The sequence below is a fragment of the Bos taurus genome, chromosome 19, assembly GCF_002263795.3.
Source record: "Bos taurus isolate L1 Dominette 01449 registration number 42190680 breed Hereford chromosome 19, ARS-UCD2.0, whole genome shotgun sequence".
Classification (NCBI taxonomy): Eukaryota; Metazoa; Chordata; class Mammalia; order Artiodactyla; family Bovidae; genus Bos; species Bos taurus.
This window is the reverse complement of record NC_037346.1, coordinates 43,412,262-43,435,367: the sequence shown is the minus strand read 5'-3', so window position 1 is coordinate 43,435,367 and position 23,106 is coordinate 43,412,262. Positions and strand designations below refer to the sequence as shown.

The 23,106-nt window shown below is 43.4% G+C and overlaps 1 protein-coding gene across 1 annotated transcript in view; it reads right to left on the bottom strand.

Annotated features, from left to right (window-relative positions):
• Positions 1-20,055, bottom strand: part of DHX8 (DEAH-box helicase 8) — a 28,463-nt gene extending 8,408 nt beyond the window's left edge. Inside the window, exons 1-17 of the mRNA NM_001206091.3 lie at positions 19,828-20,055; positions 15,265-15,350; positions 14,678-14,750; positions 14,226-14,311; positions 13,022-13,131; positions 12,279-12,638; positions 11,833-11,977; positions 11,536-11,739; positions 10,790-10,877; positions 8,564-8,661; positions 7,462-7,609; positions 6,269-6,450; positions 4,413-4,607; positions 3,982-4,167; positions 3,336-3,546; positions 2,775-2,956; positions 419-559 (exon numbers count right to left, since the gene is read on the bottom strand). Of these exons, the coding sequence (NP_001193020.2) occupies positions 419-559; positions 2,775-2,956; positions 3,336-3,546; positions 3,982-4,167; positions 4,413-4,607; positions 6,269-6,450; positions 7,462-7,609; positions 8,564-8,661; positions 10,790-10,877; positions 11,536-11,739; positions 11,833-11,977; positions 12,279-12,638; positions 13,022-13,131; positions 14,226-14,311; positions 14,678-14,750; positions 15,265-15,350; positions 19,828-19,975 (2,643 nt within the window). The 5' untranslated portion in view covers positions 19,976-20,055. The remainder of the gene's footprint in view (positions 1-418; positions 560-2,774; positions 2,957-3,335; positions 3,547-3,981; positions 4,168-4,412; positions 4,608-6,268; positions 6,451-7,461; positions 7,610-8,563; positions 8,662-10,789; positions 10,878-11,535; positions 11,740-11,832; positions 11,978-12,278; positions 12,639-13,021; positions 13,132-14,225; positions 14,312-14,677; positions 14,751-15,264; positions 15,351-19,827) is intronic.
• Positions 20,056-23,106: the final 3,051 nt, after the last annotated feature.

Below are 23,106 nucleotides of genomic sequence, written 5' to 3'. Positions count from 1 at the left end.
TTTAAATTTCAGATACACTGGGGCCAAACTGCCTTCAAAAAGGATGATCAGGATATTCATTTTAAAATATAATTTAGGCAGGAAACTGTTCCATAATTACCAAACAGACACTATCATTTCTTGAATTATTACTATCTCAGATATTTGTGGGTAAGTACAATATTTTTAAAAATAATATTCTTAAGATAATCAAGGGTGCTAATATTAAATTTCTTTTTTTTTAAGTTCCAGTTTTATGGGGTTTTTTAATGTTGAAACACTATTCTGAAGATTAAAAACAAACAACACAAAATCTCCTGTATCTCAACAAAGAAGCCAGTATCTTAAAACAATAAAGTTCAAAATACAAAACCATAAAAAATGTCAGAAAAGTCCTAACCAGGATTTTCAGAAAAGCTGCCAGAAGAAGTTGCCCTACCTGAGAAATAGGAGTCACCACGAGCTGGTCAATCCCTGTCTTAGAATTGTACACCTTCTGCTTCACGAATCCAGGGTCCACCACATAGTAAATGCCATCAATAGTCAGCGATGTCTCCGCAATGTTGGTGGCAATCACGACCTGCAGCCAAGAGGGACATAGTTGGATTGAACTGCCCAGTCTCAGTCCTGAGGTATGAAATGAGACTTCTGAACTCCGACATCTTTCCAAAGAGATTGTGCAGCTCTCTCCCTCCCTCTAGATGGTTAGAGAGCACTTAATCTCTGTTTGGCCCCAAATGGGTGGAAGGAGAGGTGCCTTCATCTTAAGTGTTAGGCTGGGGAGGGAGCAGTACCTGAGAGCAGTGGAATAGGAAAAAGCAATGGCCAATCAAAGCCAATTTCATTTGTGCAAGTGGCTACATCCCTCATTTTCTAGATCCAATGCTGATTACTACAATTTTAATTTTCTAGCACCCTGGGAAAGCAGAGATTTCCTGGTATCACATGTGCCAGTGCAAAATGAGATTTTCCTTCCCCCACAGGGACATCTGTACTACAAAATGAGCTGTTTGTGTATGTGGAACAAGGGGGAGACTTTTTTTTTCTGATGATAAAATGAACCACGAGGCAGCAGAGGAATTTCACGATTTGTGTGTAAAAAGCAGCACATGTGATCTGGATTATTGGTCTCAGCCTGGTACTGCCACTCTTCTTCCACCCAGAGGTTCAGACAATAAAACACAACTGCTTGGAAAAATCATTGCCAGGAGGCACCAGAACATCTCACCTCATGCCAGCATTTTACTGGCCCTGAAAGGCTTCTACCTGCCAGAGAACTCCCCCGTGGAGAGCAGCACAATCACCAGGAACAGAGAAGGAGTCACCGTTTTCCTCTCAAATCTGCTCCTCTTCATTTACCTCCTCAGCACCATCTTCCATCTAGCAGTCCAAGCCAGAAACCTGGTAGTCATTCCTGACTTCTCCCCACTGCCCTTCCCTAAATCTCCAGGCGCCCACTATGTCTTGACCGTTCTAACTCTTCAATGTTATTCAGATCCATCTGTCTTCCAGATGGTTACTAGATTCATTCTGGTGATCATCTTATAATGTATGCAAATGTCAAATCACTTTGTAGTGCCCCTGAAACTAACATAATGTTGTACATCAACTGTATTTCAATTAAAAAAGAAAATCCATCTGTCTTCCATTCCTAGGTATGTACTCAAGAGAAAAGAAAACATATGTCCACACAAAAACTTGTAAACAAATGTTCGCAGCAGCGTTATTCATAATAGCTAAAAGGTGGAAACAATCCAAATGTCCATCAACTGATGAATGGATAAACAAAATGTGGTACATTCTGTTCTACAACAGAGTATTCTTTAACAGCAAAAAGAAATGAAGTGCTTATACATGGTACAACATGGATGAATCTTGAAAACACACTAAGTGAAAGAAGCTAGCCCCCAAGGACCACAAATTATAATGATTCCATTTATATGACATGTCCAGAACAGGTGAATCCAGAGACAGAAAGTGGTTCCCAGGGGCTGAGCAGAGGGGTGAATGGGGGATGATTTCTAAACGGTCTCTTTTGGGGATGATAAGATTGTTCTAAAAATTAAGTTGTAGTGATTAATGGTTAGTGATGAATGATTAATAACGGTAATTCATGGCTGCACAATTCTGTGAATATACTAAAAAAATTCTGTGACTATACTAACATGTACTGAATGTTATGCTTTAAAGGGGTAATTGTTTGGTATGTAAATTATATATCTCAATAAAGCTATTACTGTAAAATCCATCTGTCTCCTTTCCCACTGTCTCACACATACTCACAGTCAATTCCAGCTGCTAGAACTACACATCTCCCTGAAAACCCTCACAGCTCTTGGCTAGGAGGGCCTGTTCTGCCGACTTGGAATGCATGTTGTCCTGCCCGTCTCGTCTAGGTGAACACCCACGTGTTCTTCAGGACTAGCTTAGATCCTAACTTCCAGTAAGAACACTGGGTTGGGTGCTCCCCCTCTGGGGACCCAGCACACCAGTAGCACTGTCACCCTCTATGGTAAAAGCCTGTCTACTGGTGGATGTTACACAGCAGACAGAAGCCTGTCCTCAGATGGGAGCCCTGTGTCTACCCCAAAGTCTGGGAAATGCTCAAAAAACGACCTGTCAAATGAAAGCAAAGGGAGGAAGAGCAGGGATCACATACAAGACCCCATTCCTTAACAAACTGGTTGGACTACTTCCTAAAATATAATACACAAGACTCACATGCACCATAAGCAATCCCCATCAGCAACAGTTGCATACACCACATGGTTTCAGAACACAAGCGCCTGTGTTACCTTTCTGCTGCCAGGTGGAGCTGGGTCAAAGATTCGGGTCTGCATCTCACTGGGGAGAGCAGAGTACACTGGGAGGATAATCAGCTCTGGAACATCAGGTCCCAGGGATTTCATTCTTTCATACAGGATCTCGCAAGCAGTATCGATCTCTTCCTGACCAGTCAGGAAGACCAGGATATCACCTAAGAGGAGAACAGGAGCATGAATTGACTTCCTCGGTGTGTGTTCTATACAAAGGCCACACTGACATTCACAGAACTCCAAAAGGTGGAAAACACTCTCATATTCTGATCTCTAACAAATTAAGAGGTTTTCCTCTATCCATGTTTATTATGTTTGTTGTTTGGTTTTTTAAATTTTTAAAAAATTTGTGTCTATGTTTAAACAGATGCATTTATACCCTGCATAGTATTATTTATATTTTCATCACCACCACTTCAAACATGCAAACCTGAGACCTATAGACCAACCACTATTTAAAAGGCATTTTTTAAAAAAATGAGCAAAAATACCCACATCAGGACTTTTGGCCTAAGAGGAAAAATGCTCTTTTCCCCCTACCTGGTGGTTCTGTTAAGTGGATCTGCATGACCGTGATCAAGCTAGCATCTAGATAATCGGTTTCAGGTTCCTTTGTGTACAATATTTCCACTGGGTATGTTCGACCTGGGATGGTAAAGATGGGAGCTTCATAGAAGTACTGAGAAAACTTCACAGCATCCAACGTGGCTGAGGTGACAATCAGTTTCATGTCCTGCCGTTTCTGAACCGTCTAAAGGGAAATGCAATGCAGCTTACTAAAAATGACTGCCCAAAAAAGGCACAGGTACTCAAATCCAATTCCCAGGCTTTCCTGGTGGTCTAATGGTTAGGAATCCTCCTGCCAATGCAGGAGAAATGGGTTCAATCCCTGGTCCAGGAAGATCCCACGTGCCGTGGAGCAACTAAGCCCATGCGCCACAACCCCTGAGCCCATGTGCACAAGGACTAGAGCCCATGCTCCACCAAGAGGGGCCACTGCAGTGAGAAGCCCCGCACCACAACTAGAGAGCAGCCCCTGCTCTCTGCAATTTGAGAAAGCCCATATGCAGCAACAAAGACCCTGCACAGCTAAAAATAAATGATAAAGTAAGCAAATCTTAAAAAATAACATTCCCAGAATTCAGTTCCCAACAGGCAGAAGGGTCACTGAAGAGCACCTAGTTACCTTTTTCAGCAATCCAAAGAGCACATCAGTGTGAATTGTTCTCTCGTGCGCCTCGTCCAACATGATGATTGCATACTGAGTGAGGTCGGGGTCGATCAGGCATTCTCGGAGCAACATCCCATCTGTCATGTACTTGATGACTGTTTCGGGGCTGGTGCAGTCCTCAAATCGAATGGTGTAGCCCACCTAAAGCAGAACAGAAGTGGAAAACCTTAGACACAAACCTCTCCTTTTTGCCATCTTCACTCATGATTTCAGCCCAGACTATTACCCGTAATCTTAGTAAATAGAATTTGACCAAGATGTACAGTGATTCCCTCAAAGTAAAATCTGATCCTGAACAGATCTGATGAACATGAGAAACTCTCTCTCTCAGAAGAAACCTGTAAAAAGGTAGTATTATTCCCAGAACAGCATCATCACCCACTCACCTCTTGGCCTAAGCAACAACCGAACTCCTCTGACACTCTTTTGGCCACAGACATGGCCGCTACTCTTCTAGGCTGGGTACATCCAATCTTGCCCCTGGAAGTGTAGCCCGCCTCCGCCAGGTACTGGGTGATCTGCGTGGTCTTCCCAGACCCAGTCTCTCCAATAACAATCAGGATCTGGTTGTCATGGACAGCCTGAAAGCAACCAAATGTAAGTTCATTAAAATCTGCCACACATTACTCAGGAGTAAAATAATTAAGTTCTAACATTAAAGGAGAAAAGGGGGAAACAGTGGTGCACATATGTAAGATGACAACCAGGGTTTAAATTTTTAAGTACGCATAGAAAAAAATATTAATGGTGATTTTCTATGGGTGATGCTCTTTTTCAACTTAGTAGGTAAAAGAATCTGCCTGCAATGCAGGAGTTGTGGGTCAGGAAGATCCCCTGGAGAAGGGAATGGCTACCCACTCCAGTATTCTTGCCTGGAAAATTCCATGGACAGAGGAGCCTGGTAGGCTACAGTCCATGGGGTCACAAAGTGTCGGATACGACTGAGTAACTAACACTTTCACTTTCAACTCTTCCCCAGATGGCTCAGTGGTATAGAATCTGCCTGCCAATGCAGGAGATGCGGTTTGATCCCTGGGTCAGGAAGATCCCCTGCAGAAAGGAATGGCACCCACTTCAGTATTCTTGCCTGGGAAATCTGACAGACCGTGGAGCCTAGAAGGCTGCACTCCATGAGGTCACAAAAAGAGTCGGACATGACTTAGCAACGGAGCATACATGCACGCATAACAAATTAAAACTTTAAACTTTTAAATTTATTTACATTTTTGGATGCTCCAAGAAGCATGCAGGATCTCAGTTCCCCAACCAGGGATAATAAGACTTGGGCCCCCTGCAGTGAAAGCATGGAGTCCTAACCACTGAATCACCAGAGAATTTCATGAGTATTCTTTTTTTCTTTAAACTGACTCAATTATTTAAAAACGTATTGTTTTCCTTAAACTCATAAAAATACAAAGATGCTAAAAGCATAAACTATCCAGCTCACCCTGATATTTTATATACATATATGTATGTTTTTTCAAGCATTATATGCACATGATTAAAGAATTCAGTAGCAAATAAACACAGTTCCTTTCTACTGTCATTCTCAAATCTCCAGTACCTTACCCCCTAAAGTCACTTGATTTCTACACTGTTTATAATAGCAAAGGATTGCCATCAACCTACATGTCTATTAACACAGGACTAGTTAAATAAGCCACAGTACACCCACATAACAAAGCCCTAAAAAAAAGATAGGGAACAATGCTGAGCTGTGTCACTGAGGGGAAAAAGCAAAAAACAGAACAGTATATATAATATACTGCCATCTAGAAACACACATGGTTCATATAAAACGTATGACACCTGTGTGTGTATGTACATATGTATATTTGTACTTGTATGTATAAGAGATCATTGAAAGGATTTGCTGGAAACTAATAAAGTATGTTGCCTCAGGAAGGTTTCATGACCTTAAATCAGATTGCAAGAAAATAGAAATAAGTACCTGAAGTAAAGACTTGCCTCAATGGGAAATCAAGCATCCCCATTTTTCTTACTCAACACAATACTCTGCCCACTTGTGATTGCTCCAGGGGTCCCCAGTTCAAATAGATTTATTTCCTCATAGAAAAAAATATGTAGACTAATATATATGTGTTTTTTTTAAGTAGGTGGAAATTTTTTTTTCCTATTCCCTTCAGAAAAGCCACTTCAAATGCACTGATTTCAATTAAGACATGTCATTTTTAGAAAACACTCTGATTTCTGCACCAACATGTCATCAAGAGTTTCTCACCTGGACCAGCTGCTCCTTCAGCTTGTAGATGGGGAGGCTCTCCCTTTGTTCAATGATTGACATCTGGGTCTTTTTTCCATATGAAGCTTTGTTGCCCCCAAAGGCATGCTTCTTCCACTCGGGAATGTCATTGGGCATCATCCCAATACCCCTCATGTTGGCAGCAATCTGTCTGCCTTCCGCTGCGAAGGAAAACAGGCGACTTCTTATCAACCTCACTGTCCTTTCCCAACCCTCAACAGATCACATTTCTCCAGTACATTCCTCTTCTCTGCATCCTGTCTTTAAGCCATCATCTTTCCTCTAAACTATTACAAAAGCCTCCTAATTCACCACATGTGTTTACTCTTTACCCAGCCAATCCATTCTGCAGGGTAACCTCAATAATCCTTTGGAAATTCCATTCTGATCTTGCCACTCCCCCACTTAGAACTTTGCACCATTTCCCAGTGAACACCAGGACTGAGCCCCAATTCCTAATGCCATCTACAAAATCCTGGCGGCCACATCTCACCCCTGCCCCCGTGAACTTCACCCATCACTCTGTTACAGCCACACAGGTTTTCTTTCCGACATCACAGCCTCAGCACAGGCTATTCCTCAGCCTGGAACATACTCCCCAACCCCCATGTCATCCCCATGGACAGACTAAATCCTATTTACCCTTCAGGCCTTTGTCTTCCCAGGAAAGTGACCCACAATAGCCAACCACACCTCTACTTCTTATCTAGCATTGGTTTGTGATTTAACTAATTAGTTATTTGGTAATTATCTGGTTAATATCCATCTTCCCCACCAAACTATAAACCTCGTAAGAGCAGGGACCATGTCTCTCTTCTTCACAGCTGTATCCCCACCTACTTAACACAAACAGTATTTGTTATGACTGTATCCAACAGTCAGTTAATATTTACTACACAAAGAATTATATGAAAAGAGAAGTTTCAGAGCTATATTATCTTTAGAATAAAAATTTTTAAGTTATTCAAAAGAAAACAGCCATCTAATGATTTGACCACAGTTACAAAAACATTAAAAAAAAAAAAAAAACATGCTCTAACTGAAGGGAAAAACTGAATCACCGAAGTCAAGGCTAAATCTTCAGTTACGTGATGGCAGTGTCCTCTCCCTGTATATTTGAAGGTTCAGATTATTTTTTAAGTCCACATACCCACCCACCCCCAGAGTCCTACCATCAGGCAGAGGATCAACCCAATGTTTGTTGAGTCCCATGGGAATAGAATCCATCTCAGCTTCCCGCTGTGCTTGCTTAAGTTCCCGCCTTTCTTTGGCCAAGGCACTCTGCATCATTGCTGCTTGGGAGAGGGAGCCATCTGGATTCTAGTGCAACAGAGGACAATGCAACAGGAGAATGGGATCTCAGCATGCACTGAATATCCAGGAAATAAAATGTAGTTGTTAAGCCACTCAAATCTAAAAAAGAGACTCACCCAGAAGAAACTTCATATCAACATATTAGACTTCATGAAAGAAGTGGATCAACTGTACCATATTCAAAGAACATGAACAAGAACAGTGATAAATCACTGAAAGAACTGGGGATTTTTGGCTTGAAGATGAGAACCCCAAGAGAAAAGCCATATTCTTGTCTATGATCCTGAGAACTAAAATTAAGACTAATGTAGATGCCTCAATAAGACATATTTAGTTCTATCTAAATAAGTCTACTGATCAGATCTATCTGGGGATGCAATGGGTCTCCTCAAGAGCTGGTGAGTTCCCTGTCACCAACACTGTCAAGCAGACATGAGAAGACCATGTGAGATGAACTGCAGAGGATATATGGTTGGATTATAAGCAACAGTTGGGCCTTTAAGATACCTTCTTCCAAACCCCAAATTTTATCATAACGATTCCATGAATTCTCTTCACAGCTCTACCCTACACAACATCTAGCGCTATAGCTTTCTACTAGGAACCCCAATTGGTCAAGTGATACATTAACAATTGCCCTTGAACCAGTAAGGTGATGACTCAAGCCCTAAAGCCTGGACAAAGGCAGTGATGATAGATCCAGCACTTGTATTTATCTCTGCTTCCTCCCAAAACACATTAAAATGAGACTGTAAGAATTTAAAAGGCGAAAACAACAAAGTCAAGTCAATCTTCCTCTATATAAAAAACATTCTAGACCCCAACCAACAGTCACTACTGCCTCCTGTGGCCTGAGTTCTGCTTACTCAGATCTAGTAACCTGCTCTGAAAAACTGAACCGTTACTTTAGGAAAAGCAGTTCACTTGCCACATCCAGGTTAGAGTCCCAGTGTTTCTCACCTTAACGATTTTGATAGGGCTCATGTCCATGCTTTGTTTGGTGTGCCCTCTCAGGAATGGAGGCTCTTCCTCAACCAGCTCAATCTCAAGGTCCTCATCTGGAAATCCCCCAAAAGAAGAATTAGCCAGAAACAAAAGACATAAACGACGAATCGTTCTCACATAAACCATTAACTTCCACAGGCATCAGCAATCTTTATCAAAGATAGCTCCCAAGGTCAAAACTCTAATGTGGGTGTGACTGTCTACCCTGCCTACCTGCCATTTCGAAGGCATTTGTGCTCCTGCCTAAGAACGGATCAGAGCTTCTTTCAAAAGAAGTTAAGCCTGTGGAAAAGTGTTGTCTGATATTCTAAATGGTACTAAAGCATCTGCCATTCACTTCATGTGGAATAACAGCTCTTAGCCCACAACAGATGGGGGGCTGGGGGGAGTTTAGTTGGATAACATCAAATGTTGGCAAGGATGTAGAGCAACAGAAACTCACTCACACTTACAGTAGTAGTGTAAATTAGTACAAAAACTTTAGGAACAATGGGGACTGCCTGGTAAAGTTGAACACACACATGTCCTGCTATCTAGTAATTCTCCTTCTACTTGCACACGTGCATTAAGAGACAAGTACAGGAATTTCATAATAGAACTTTTCATAAAGGCAAACAAAAAAACCCCAGAAAACAACCCATATGCCCATCAAAAGTAAAATGGATAAATTATGACAAATTTATATACAGAAAATCTCTACAGCAGTGAAAACAAATGAAATTTAACTATAAAAATCAACATAGATATTATACTGAAAGAATAATGGTGACTCAAGAAAAAAAAAAGGAAGTTCAAAAACAAACTAAACAATACAGTGTTTAGGGACAGACAGGTGGTAAGATGCTAAAAAACCAGGAAATAAGGTAAAATTCAGGATGGTGATTACCCAGAAGAGGAAGGAGAAAGGTCTAATTAGAGCGAGCATGTAAGGGCTTCAAAGGTGCTGATAAAGTTCTACTCCTATGGCAGAAAGTGAAGAACTGAAGAGCTTCTTGATCAAAGTGAAAGAGGAGAGTGAAAAAGTTGGCTTAAAGCTCAACACACAGAAAACTAAGATCATGGCATCCGGTCCCATCACTTCATGGCAAATAGATGGGGAAACAGTGGAAACAGTGTCAGACTTTATTTTGGGGGGCTCCAAAATCACTGCAGATGGTGTTTGCAGCCATGAAATTAAAACACACTTACTCCTTGGAAGGAAAGTTATGACCAACCTAGATAGCGTATTGAAAAGCAGACATTACTTTGCCAACAAAGGTCCATCTAGGCAAGGCTATGGTTTTTCCAATAGTCACGTAAGGATGTAAGAGTTGGACTATAGAGAAAGCTGAGCGCAAAAGAATTGATGCTTTTGAACTGTGGTGCTGGAGAAGACTCTTGAGAGTCCCTCGGAGTCTCAAGGAGATCCAACCAATCCATCCTAAAGGAGATCAGTCCTGGGTGTTCATTGGAAGGACTGATGCTGAAGCTGAAACTCCAATACTTTGGCCACCTGAAGCGAAGAGCTGACTCATTTGAAAAGACCGTGATGCTGGGAAAGACTGAAGGCGGGAGGAAGAAGGGGACGACAGAGGATGAGATGGTTGGATGGCATCACTGACTCAATGAACATGAGTTTCAGTAAATTCCAGGAGTTGGTGATGGACAGGGAGGCCTGGCGTGCTGCAGTTCATGGGGTCGCAAAGAGTCGGACACGACTGAGCGACTGAACTGAACTGAATTGGGTGGTGGGTACACAGGTTTTCATTTGTTATTGTTATATAAACCATATACACTTTATTAAGGAATTTATTTCACAATTTAAAAAAAACCTGCCAATGGGCTAAGGTTAAAATTTGTTTCCATGGCAACTCAGAGGTAATCTAGGTGGATCCAAGGTTTAGAGGACAATTACTAAAAATATGAGATCAAATTCACTCCCCAAAATACTAGAACTTCTTGTATCTTAAAAACTGATTGTAAGCACCTTATATCCTAAAAACAAACATTTATCAGAAAAATAAGGGTTTTTTGCCTCTATCATGAAAGGACCCTTTTTCTTTGAGAGAAGAGCCATGAGACCCATGAAACAGATGAGTTTAACCACTGGTTTGTATAAACTACAAATAAACCCTATCCACGGCTGAACTTGCCAACAGTCCTCCCAATCCATCATCCTGGCCCATCCGAGTGCCCGGTTACCTTCTTCATCATCCACTTTAGGGAGAATGCCAGTCTCTTCATCGAAGTCTGGGAACTCTTCCTTGGAAAGGACATTGGCAGCAATCATCTAGCCAAAGGATAAAAGGAAACATTTGTCGCCTACTAGATCAACACTCTTCTTTTGACTTTATACAAAGACTTCATGTAGGAAACCAAGGTTTTTTTCCTCTGCTGACCCAAGACTGCAGGGCCTCAAACACCATATATCCTACCCGTGGGGGCACAACATCATGCCCAAAAGCACAGCTCAAGAGTCGCATTCCCAGGACATGTTATCTGCTGACTCCATAGTACTCTGCACATTCCATATTATGTAGAAGGTAAACCTTCCCAGTTATTTGCTTCAATTTGTCTCCTCCACTGGACTTGGAGGTCCTCAAGGGTAGGAACCATGATACATTTATCCTCATAGCCCTAATTTTCGCACAGTGGCCTGCCACACTGGGGTTTTGATGTTTACCAACAAATAATGAAAACGGGAACGATCACTCAAACAGCACTTACCACATGCAGGCACTAATCTAAGAACGTCACTTCTACTAACTCATTTAATCCCCACAATACCAACACTGGCCCTGTTTTACAGATGGGGGCTCTGAGGCACAAAGAGGTAGTATAACTTGGCTCAGGATGATAACCTGAGTGGTCTGAAGTCCAGGGTCCACACTCATAACCATCATGCTACCCCCTGAATGACTGTGGCCATAAAAGCAAAGGGCCCCAACCTGCTTTATCTCCCACTTCTCTGGGTCAGAGATTCGAGTAAGGCGCTTGCGCTCTAGTGAGTCATCCTCTACTTCAGGGGCACTGACGAGGGACAGGTGGGTGGGCCTGTCCGGATTCCTCATAGAGGTCTCCTCGTTGGTCTCCCCGACAAGATTCCGCCGTCGATTTGGGTTTAGATCTTCTCCAGTCTCTTGATCCACATCCTAAGGCACAAAAACAAGGGAGAGAGTTTCCTTTCCGTTCTCTTATGCCTCCTTGACCATCAGATGTGGAAACCAGCTGCGTATCTCACCTACCTTCATGCTCAAGCTGGTTTTGGTCCCAGTGAAGGACAGCACTTTGACCTTGACCCTCTGGCCTTTGCTCACCACGTCAGCCACATTGGCCACACGGCCTTCCCGCCGGAGCTCAGAGATGTGCACCAGGCCTTCCCACCGCTTCCTGAGGGAGTCAGACACATCAGGAACAAGAGCAAAGTTCCAAGAAACCAGCCAAACAATAAACTAGAATTACCACCTTCCCAAAGAAAAAGTTGGGGGCAAGGGTGGAGGTGGGGGGGGCAACAAATTCTCATCTGTGTCAACTAGCAAAAGGGTGGATCTCCTGAAGTCAGAGGAAGGAATAAATGGCTCTATGACATTTCAAATAAAAGGTCAACTTCTAACAGCCTGACACAGTCACTTTTTAAAATATGAAAATCCCCAGTGATAAAAGAAATTCTGGCCTTTGCTGGTGTCATTACCTCAGTCCCTCCAGCTGCACAAAACATCCAAACTGCATAATGCTGGTGACCTTGCCGTTGTAAATGTCCCCGATGGCGGGCTCTTCTGGGGGAGGGCGGTCCACGTGCTTATCTCTCCATCTGTCCAGATTCCGATCCCCATACTTGTCTCGGTCTTTCCGATCTCTGGGGGGACTCTGACTTCTGCTCCTGGACCGGTATCTAGACTTCCCCTTATTCCTGTCCCGGGTCCGGGAACGCGATCGAGAGCGGGACCGGTGTCTCCACTTATGGTCTCTATCACGTTCTCGTTCTCGCTCGCGGTCACGGTCTCGCTCTCGCTCTCGGCTCCGGCTGCGCTTCTTTTTCTTGGCCTTGTCCCTAGCAACAAATACTTGTTTGAAAAACAAAACCAGCCCAATTCCATCCTCGCCTTCCCAAGCACCTAACACAGTGCCATGCATATGGAAGGTACCCACTAAATGCTGAACTGGAGTTTCAGTAACTATGACTGACATCGCTGCAGGCCAATAACAGAGGAGACCACAAACGTATTCAGCCCTCTTTCAACCCAGATTTCTATGTTCTGAACATCTCAGCACTTGCTGCCCAAACACTCTCACTCTCACTCTCTGAAAACAAATCCAGCAGTATGGTACGTGGCCAGTCTAGATTCGGTAAACTTGCCCAGTTTTGCTTGCTGGTCCACAATTCAACTATCACTATATCCTAAACTTGCAAAGGATAGGACGTGAGGGACAAACCGGTGCTCGGTGTCTCTGTGCTTCTCCTGGCCTGCTGCACTGGGCATCAAGGCCTCCAGTTCTTTCAGGACATCCACAGCGACTTTCACGTCATCCTCGTCCAGCATGGTCTACAGAGACAGAGGCAGCCACGTCAGGAGAAAAGGGGACAAGAAAAGTCCGCTCTCAAGAATCTGTACTTCAGGGTCATCTGCAAATCTAACAGTCCCTACAGTTCTGACCACTAATGTGAGGGAAGCAGAGAGGGCAGAGATTTCCAACACAATTTGAGACAGAGGGAGAAGGAATGAGCAAAGGCTCCTGGAAGTCATTTCCACACTTGGCAAATCCCTGTTGTCCTTAATACAAACCTTATGGTGGCAATTAGGTACCATCCCTCCCATGAAAGCATGCAAGTGGTGATTATGAACAGAAAATAGACGTCAGAATTTTTACACAGCACTCTCCCTCTACACTCCCTTCTCTCTTTCACCTCTTTATTTTTCGCCACAGTTCTCATCGCTCTCAGCTATACCATCTACTTACTTGGGTATTGCCCGTCTCCTCCCCACTACAGAAGTTTGCACGTTCATTCCCTGCCCCAGTACAGGATGTAACGTCCAAGAGGGCAGACACTCTACTCTGTTTTGTTCACCACTGTACCCTGATAGTTATAATAGCTTGGCATATAGTAGGTACTAGTGAAATCAAAAAATCAAAACACTTTGAATCTGCCTCCCAATGCAGGAGATGCAGGTTTGATCCCTGGGTCAGGGTAGATCCCCTGGAGTAGGCAAGCTGCTCCAGTATTCTTGCCTGGAAAATTCCATGGATAGAGGAGTCTGGTGGGTTACAGTCCATGGGGTCGAAAAGAGCCAGATACGACTGAACACATACACACAATATGTAACAAAGAAAAAAACCTAATTTTGCACAACAGGCAGTTGTATCAGAACTTTATGTTATTTCATACCTATTCCATATCCCTTAATTATTCCTTCCCAAAATTCCCAATCTCATTTCCCTGGAATATCATTCTCTGAACCCTTTAACACTACTCTACACATAGTACGTGCTCAGGGAGTGGCCAGACACTTTTACTTTGAAAAATACTAATACACTACAGTGAAGGCAAACTTAAAATTAATAACTAATGAAACAGAGAAAAGGGGTGAGGTGGGGGGACATGTAGCTGCAGTAGACAAGCTCAAAATGGTATCAGTACCCGAACAGAAGGGTTGTCTGGCTGGCAAAGGACTGGGAAGAGTTCCTTCAGCTTTTCTTTTTCAGTTTTGGGCTTAACAACTGGATCTTAATTCATTAAAAGCATGAAAGGGTAAAAAAAAAAAAAAGACATAATTAATATTCTCAGAGATTAACAAAAGAACTTCAACATTAGATTTGCATCAAACTAAAAACATTTTTCTACATATTACTCTTATACATTACTATAAACATAATTCAACTTCCTAAAAAAGAAAATACTGATTACAAAACCCTCAACAACAATACTGGCACTGGGATGGGGAGTGTGATTCAGTATGCATTTGACTGGTTATGTCTTATTACTTTAATCTACTTGTTCAGCAGCTGCAGCAAGGTAAACAAATGCAATTTACAGGATGCTCACAACCTAAACCGTACTGGAGACAAAGCTTGGCTAGAAGCCCTGCTCACCTTTGCTGGTAGAAGGCTTTGCTGGAGGCCGCATGGTTTGTATGAGACGCAGCAAGTTACTAATGAGTGAATCCTTTGAAAAGAAACAGAACAAAGATTGTCAGCTCCTGGATCAGTGCTTAAAAATACTAAGAAAAGGGCTGTCCTTTAGAAAGAGTGGTAATGCACCTGAATTTAACTAACTGGGACAAATAAAGCAGAGCGTCAACCTGATGTGGCCTGAACCTAGTAACATACCTCAGAGAAAACTGATATTTATGACTCTTTGCAGGCATGCAACTTAGTTCCCTTCAACTATTTTATTTCCCATGGTTTAGAACTACCTTTCACACCTAGACTGTTTTTGACTTCCTGATTCATAGAACAAGAATGTAAGCACCCATAAAGACTTAATAATGGAAATTCTGCCCCATTTTCCTAGAAAGGTGTCACAGGCAGTTCACAGGTTATATTCACAGGTTATATCACCACTGTTTAGTGGCATGAAAACATCACATACTTAATGGTTCACTTTATTGGCATGTACTATCAAAATTTAAATCCAACAGTGATATTAAACCAAAACAGGGATCTCTATGTACACATACCGTGAATTCTGCACCATTTTTGACCAGCGAAGCCTTGAAAGTATCAAAGGTGGTATTTTTCTCAGCAAGACTGATCACAAATTCAGCTGCAAATGAGAAAAGGGATTAAAACCAGGAAAATGGAGACTTGAGGAAGTAATCAGTTTCAAGTATGTTAAAAATAAAACCAGTTTGGTTATCCAACAGTCTTCAGTCTTCATAAAAACCGAAAAGCACCATTCAGTAAGAGTAGAGAAAGAATTTAGATTACCAAGATTATCCATGTATGGTCTAGTTAATCTTCACAAATAAAAAAAAGACATGGATCACCAGGCCTTTGAGTGCATTTGAGAGAGGAAGACCTCCTTGTCACAGATCATAGTGCTCTTCATTAAAACTGCTGCTGCTGCTAAGTCGATTCAGTCATGTCCGACTCTGTGCAACCCCATAGACGGAAGCCCACCAGGCTCCCCCGTCCCTGGGATTCTCCAGGCAAGAATACTGGAGTGGTTCGCCATTTCCTTCTCCAATGCATGAAAGTGAAGTTGCTCAGTCACGTCCGACTCTTAGCGACCCCATGGACTGCAGCCTACCAGGCTCCGCCATCCATGGGATTCTCCAGGCAAGAACACTGGAGTGGGGTGTCATCGCCTTCTCCAATGCGTGAAAGGGAAAAGTGAAAGTGAAGACGCTCAGTCGTGTCTGACTCTTAGCGACCCCATGGACTGCAGCCCACCAGGCTCCTCCGTCCATGGGATTTTCCAGGCAAGAGCACTGGAGTGGGGCGCCATCGCCTTCTCCTCTTCATGAAACTACTAGGTATGTATTCCGCCATACAGATTCTAGAGGCAAGCATGTCCAAGGTCATGAGCCAATGCACTTGTGCACAGGCATGCACACATGGACACAACAGGATGCTTTCTACAGTTTCTGAAAAGACTCACACGATCTATAATATATATGAGGTCCAGGCAGCCACTGGGTGGTACAATATCCAAGTTGGTGAAAGACTCACTTGCTCCCCACTCCCAAATTTCACAAACCCGCCTAGTTTTCAAAATTTCCAATATTAGAACTATTAATTAAGAGACTTGCAGGAGAAAAGTGCATTTTATGATAGATTGAGAAAATTGCCTCAACTTCTAATGATTTCAGTTGGACTTTTTTTTTTTTGGTCATGCCATATGGCTTTTAAGATCTTAGTTCCCCAACCAGGGATTGAACCCAGGTCCTAGGCAAGAAAAGAATGGAGACCTAACCACTGGACCATCAGGCAATTCCCTTCATTTGGATTTTAATCCTAAAAAATAATAATGAAAACATGGAAGATCTGGATAACCAACTTATAAACTAGTACCACACACCATTTCCATGCTGAAATTTGCCTTTACCTTTTTTATGATGTTAAGTGAAAGCCAGATGCCATCAGGTTTTTATTTAAAGTTAATGACAACAGTGCCAATGGTGAAGACTTCTTAAACATCTACTACATTCCAGGCACTATGCTAAGTGCTTCACATGGGTTACCCCCATGGTTCTCACAACAACCCTTATAGGTAGGTAGTACTACTGTCCCTGTTTCACAGATGAGGAGGCTGAGGGTTTGAGACAATGACCTACCCAAAAATAATTGGTGGAACCAGAACTGGAATCCAGAAATCTGATTTCAGAGCCCAAATTCTTTAGAGAATGTAGACAGAGAACTAAATCACATGGTGCTAGTCACACAATGCTCAAAAGAGCCAGTCCTAAAGAAGTCACCAGCACTCACACTGTAGCTGTCATTAATGAGGGTTTATTTTTAATTTTCAGAATTATATGAGGACATCATATAACTGAACTATCAAAAATGAATCAGTAATTAAAAACAACCTCATTGTTGAAACAGAGAAGGCAATGGCAACCCACTCCAGTACTCTTGCCTGGAAAATCCCATGGACAGAGGAGCCTGGTAGGCTACAGTCCATGGGGTCACAAAGAGTCAGACACGACTGAGCGACCTCACTTTCACTTTTCACTTTCATGCACTGGAGAAGGAAATGGCAGCCCACTCCAGTGTTCTTGCCTTGAGAATCCCAGGGACGGGGGAGCCTGGTGGGCTGCCATCTATGGGGTTGCACAGAGTCGGACATGACTAAAGCGACTTAGCAGCAGCAGCAGCATTGTTGAAAACAGGAAAAATAATGACATTGATTTAAATGATAATACATCAAGGTCAAAATAAAAAAATTAAGTCAACAAGTAAAATACACAAGAAATAAATATATAACTTTCTGTTATTAAAACCAACTCTGGCAGTTTAGCTTTTTTGTTACTAAAACCAACTCTGGCAATCACACTTTTCCAATATTACTATTTTTAATGTTACTGGTTCCGTAAATCTGTGTTTAACAGTGTATAAATTTATCACAGTATAAATACTGTGATTTATAAGAAGAAACACATATTTGGTTTCTATCCCTGGCGTGGAGCTCCTAAACCCTTGGAATTTCCTAAACGCAGAGAATAAGTTATTATTTACTTTTCTGAGATAACCTTAGGAAAACCCCTAGGTAACTAGGATGAGGGTTAGTTGTCAAGGAAACCAATCAAGAGATTAGAGGGCTGGAACTTTCAGCCCTACCCTGATCTCTGGAAGGGGAGAGAGGCTGGAGATTGAGTTCAGTCATCAATGGTTGGATGGGATTACTCATCCATGGACATGAGTTTGAGCAAACTCTGGGAGACAGTGAAGGATGGGGAAGCCTGGCATGCTGCAGTCCATGGGGTTGCAAAGAGTCAGACATGACTTAGCAACTGAACATCATCATCAATGGCCAATGATTTAATCAGTTGTGCCTATACAATGAGAGCTGTGCCTATATAATACATGAGTGCTCATACAATGAGGCCTCCATAAATATCCAGAGAGGGTTTGGAGAGTTTCCAGATTGGTGAATGCATGGAGGTTCAGGGAGAGTGGGGCACTCAGAGAGCATGGGAGCTCCTCTCTCCTTGTTACATACCTTCCATTTAGCTGTTACATCCTTTTATAATAAATCAGTTAGTAAAATGTGTCTCTGAGTTCTGTGAGGCGCTCTAATAAATTAATCAAACCCAAGGAGGGGGTCATTGAAACCTCCAATCTATAGCAGGTGACAAACCGGACTTGCAAGTGGCCTATGAAGGTGGAGGTGGGGCAGTTTTGGTCTCAAGAACTTTTTGTTTCCTCTAAAAAGAGCTAAGGCATTAGTACTCTGTAGTTTAAAAGAGAGAGGGAAACAATGTAAGCCCACTGAGGGAATCTATCTTGTACTCTACTGTATTCCTAATCCCCCAACTCAATGAACATTTGCTGAATGAAGGAACATATTAGCCAGAGAGATAGCAACCTGACCAGTCTATCACCTCATTATCAAAAAAAGAGTAAACTGAGAAAAAATTACGCAAGATAGGCACATCCTGATGACAAGCAAGAGAAAAGTGAACTAAAATACGCAGGTGCTACATGGTAACCCTGTGAAGAACACAGTATCATCCCTATTTCACAGATAAGAAAAACAGCTGCAGAGAAATTATGTATCTTACCCTAGATCATACTTCTAACCTCCCTGACCCCCTTCCTCATGTATGTGTCCGTTTCTTCCATCTCTTCAACTGATGACTTTCTCTTCATTTAGAAAACAGAACTGTCAAATGGGAACTCTCTCCCTCATCTCCCTACCACCTATCCCTAAACCCACCTGCATTTAAAATCACATTTTGCCCTCCTTCCAGTTAAAATGAAGCATCCCTGTGCCTATCAAGTCAATTCCTCCACCCATGCCCTAGACCCTACCCATCCCTCTGCCTCCAGGAGGATTCCACCTGCCTGCAGCCTGGGCTGTGGGGCCCTAGTCTTTTCCATTTCCTCAGTTTGTATTCGCCCCACGTGCATTTTGTCCCAAGACGTCTAATGTTTGAGAGACACTATACATTGGTGCTTCAGAGACAGTATAAGCATGAATGGTTAAGAGCACAGTTAAAGTTACAGACTTGGATTCCAGACCAAGCTCACCGTACATTTTGGTATGTGATCTTGAAGGGGGGGGGGGGGGGTGTTACTTAATTACTCAGAGCCTTGTTTTCGCAATCCATAAACAGAAAATACTATCTCACAGGATGGTATGAAGAGCAAATAAGACAAAGTAAAACACTAAGCATAATATCTGGCAAGTAGTGGGAACTCAGTAAGTAGCTGCCATGAAAAACATCATCACCATCATCATCATGTGACTCTGCGTTGCTGCTGTTAACGCTGTTTAATTATCTGGGGCTGGGGGGGGGAGTGCTGGGGGGGGGGGCTGAGGGGGCTGGGGGCGGGTGGGGAAAGCAGGGGGGCAGAGGGGGAGGCAAGCAGCGACGGCCGCTCCGGGTTTCACTGACAGTTCTGGGAAAAGCGTTCTAACAGCTCGGCCTGGAGAATTCTCAAGAGGAGGCCACGGCCGCAAGTGCCCTGGGCCAAGTCTCTGTGACAGACACACACACTCGGCCCATCAATCCCCCTTCTCCTTCCGCTTTCCTCGAGCCCAAACCCAGAGGCCACACGGACCTCCGCAGACTCACCCAAATCCTTGTCGTTGATACCTAAGTGATTATCCAGCTCGGTGCAAACCTTTGACACCAAAGACAGATACTCGAGTTTGGCGAGTTCTTCTGCGGGGCCTAGCTCTGTCCCGGGTACGGCTCCCGCCATGGCCACAGCCACGGCCATGGCTACGGCTTCCCGGGGCCCCTCACCGCGGTCCTTCGGAGCTACTCCCACTTGGCCCCCTTACTGCCGGCCCTCCGAGCTACCCCCGCCCCTGCTCCAGTTTCAACTTCCGGGTCGGCGCTCCTCTTTTGTTTACGATAAATCGAAAGCTCCAGGAACTTTTCTTGACGTAACCGGATGGACCATAGAGATCAGACAGGAAGTGCTCGAGGAAGGGACAGCTGAATGGGTTACTCAGCACGCTGACGGGCGCCCTCTATAGGTCAGCGGTCTTCTTGGCCGGCTTTCAGGCACGAAAACATACACTCGCGCTTCTGCCCTGTGTCGGCAGAGGGCGACCGTGGCCTGCGCAGGGTGAGCTGAGGAGGCGGGAGCCGCAGCCTCCTCTGGTCTCCTCCCCCCTCCCCCCGCCCCGCCCCAGACACACCCGCCGCGCCTTCGCTTTCAGATCAGATCAGATCAGATCAGTCGCTCAGTCGTGTCCGACTCTGCGACCCCATGAATCGCAGCACGCCAGGCCTCCCTGTCCATCACCAACTCCCGGAGTTCACTCAGACTCACGTCCATCGAGTCAGTGATGCCATCCAGCCATCTCATCCTCTGTCGTCCCTTTCTCCTCCTGCCCCCAATCCCTCCCAGCATCAGAGTCTTTTCCAATGAATCAACTTTTCTCATGAGGTGGCCAAAGTACTGGAGTTTCAGCTTTAGCAAAATTCCTTCCAAAGAAATCCCAGGGCTGATCTCCTTCAGAATGGACTGGTTGGATCTCCTTGCAGTCCAAGGGACTCTCAAGAGTCTTCTCCAACACCACAGTTCAAAAGCATCAATTCTTCCGCGCTCAGCCTTCTTCACAGTCCAACTCTCACATCCATACATGACCACAGGAAAAACCATAGCCTTGACTAAACGAACCTTTGTTGGCAAAGTAATGTCTCTGCTTTTGAATATGCCATCTAGGTTGGTCATAACTTTCCTTCCAAGGAGTAAGCGTCTTTTAATTTCATGGCTGCAGTCACCATCTGTAGTGATTTTGGAACCCAGAAAAATAAAGTCTGACACTGTTTCCACTGTTTCCCCATCTATTTCCCATGAAGTGGTGGGACCAGATGCCATGATCTTCGTTTTCTGAATGTTGAGCTTTAAGCCGCGCCTGCACTTTAGAAGTCTTGAAAAAAAAACCAACCTGAATTCACCTCTGGAAAAGGCAAGATTGGCTTAACCGGAGACCCCTATATTCCTGGGGCGTTGCATCTGCTCGGATCATGACGATTCCAAGAGATTCTGTAACAAATCAGCAGGCAGTGGAACCTGGTGCTATCATTAATTCACTTTACAGATGAAGAAACTGATACTTCTCCTACCTACCTGAGTGACCTTAAGCTCTTGGACCTTAGTTTTCTCGTCTGTAAACTTGGAGAATATTGCTCTGACTGGGTTTAGGTGATGACCAAATGAGATAACCATACAAGGATCCTGATTCATAAACACAGTACAATGGCAGTTGCTATAATCCCAAAGCTGAGACAGTGGTGACCATCAAGTCTGTCAAGAACAGATCCCCAAAGTCTGAGGCACCAGAGAGCCACCTGGCTCCTCTCCTGTGAAAACCACTTCTCAACCTCCAGTTTTCCAGATGCTAATACCCTCAGTCCTCTCAGAACTTGTTCCCTCAAATATCAGCTGTGCTATGAACCCAAAGTCAGTAAGCTCAGGTCTCCCAGCTTCTGCTTCAGGTCCCCTTTTCCTTTGTGACAAACTATGGTGAGGAGAGGGGCTTCCCAAGTGGCTCAGTGGTAAAGAATCTGCCTGTCAAGTAGGAGACACGGATTCGATCCCTAGGTCTGGAAGATTCCCTGGATAAGGAAATGGCAACCCTCTCCAGTATTCTTGCCTGGGAAATCCCATGGACAGAGGAGTCTGGGGGGTGACTGTCCATGGCCTTGCAAAGAGTTGGACACAACTTAGCAACTAAACAGCAGCAGCAGCAACATGGTGAGGTGAGGATTTCCCACACCCCACCACACTGCATGATGAATGAGGAAACAGGAGGCACCCCCAAGTGCCTTTTGATGGCCTTCTCATCAAAAGGGAGGGAGTCAGACCCTTTTGCTTTTAGCTTCAGGGTACATTACACTACTGCATCTTTGAACTCTGTTCTTTGATCATCTCACTGTAGTTCTCGTCACTTCCGAGAACTCCATGTTTCCAGGATCCTAAGGATCAGCACTGTACCCTCTGTGTTCTTCCCACTCCCCTTTCTCTTCCTCTGTTCCCACATGAATGGGATGGAAAATCTTGCATCTGATTCAACAAGCTCAACTTGCCAGCTTGGAGCAGGGCTACCTGGGGCTTATTCCACTGAATTTTTTCTTTGTGCTTCTTTGCCTTTCAAAATATATATACGTTTATGTTCTGCTTTCCTCCAATATTTAACTGGATGGGGAGAAGAAAACATGGAGTTTGTTTTGTTTTAAAAGTTCTGAGGGAAAAAAGGCTATAGAACCATAATATGTAGTAGTGGTAACAGTACTATAAGAAAACTACAAAAACTTTTTTAATTTGGCAGGGGGAGGTAATTATTGAACACACATCTCCATAGTAAATAGTAACAACAAAACATTGATTTAATTGTGTATGCCATTAAGTACAAATTTTCAGAAGTCAAAGTTTTTTGTGCAATACACATATACCCTATAATACCAAGGGATGCTTTTTGAAGCCAGAGGAGAACATTAAGTGCATAGCTACTGATAAATTGATAGCCCAAACACACATGCATGTGGAATCTTCCTCCCTCTTCCCATGAAAGACACTGAACCAAATGTAGTATAAAAGTGACTTCACAGCAGGGAGGGGAAAATTGGGAGATTGGGATTGACATATACACACTACTATATATAAAACAGATAACTAATAAGGGCCTACTATATAGGGAAAAGACTTTAAAAACTGTGGGTATATGTATGACTGATTCACTTTACTGTACACCTGAAACTAACACAACATAGTAAATTAAAAAAAAATTTTTTTAAGTGAGTTTATTCTTACAAGGGTATATTGTATAGCACAGGAAATATAGCCAATATTTTATAACTATAAATAGAGCATAACCCTTAAAAATTATGATTGTG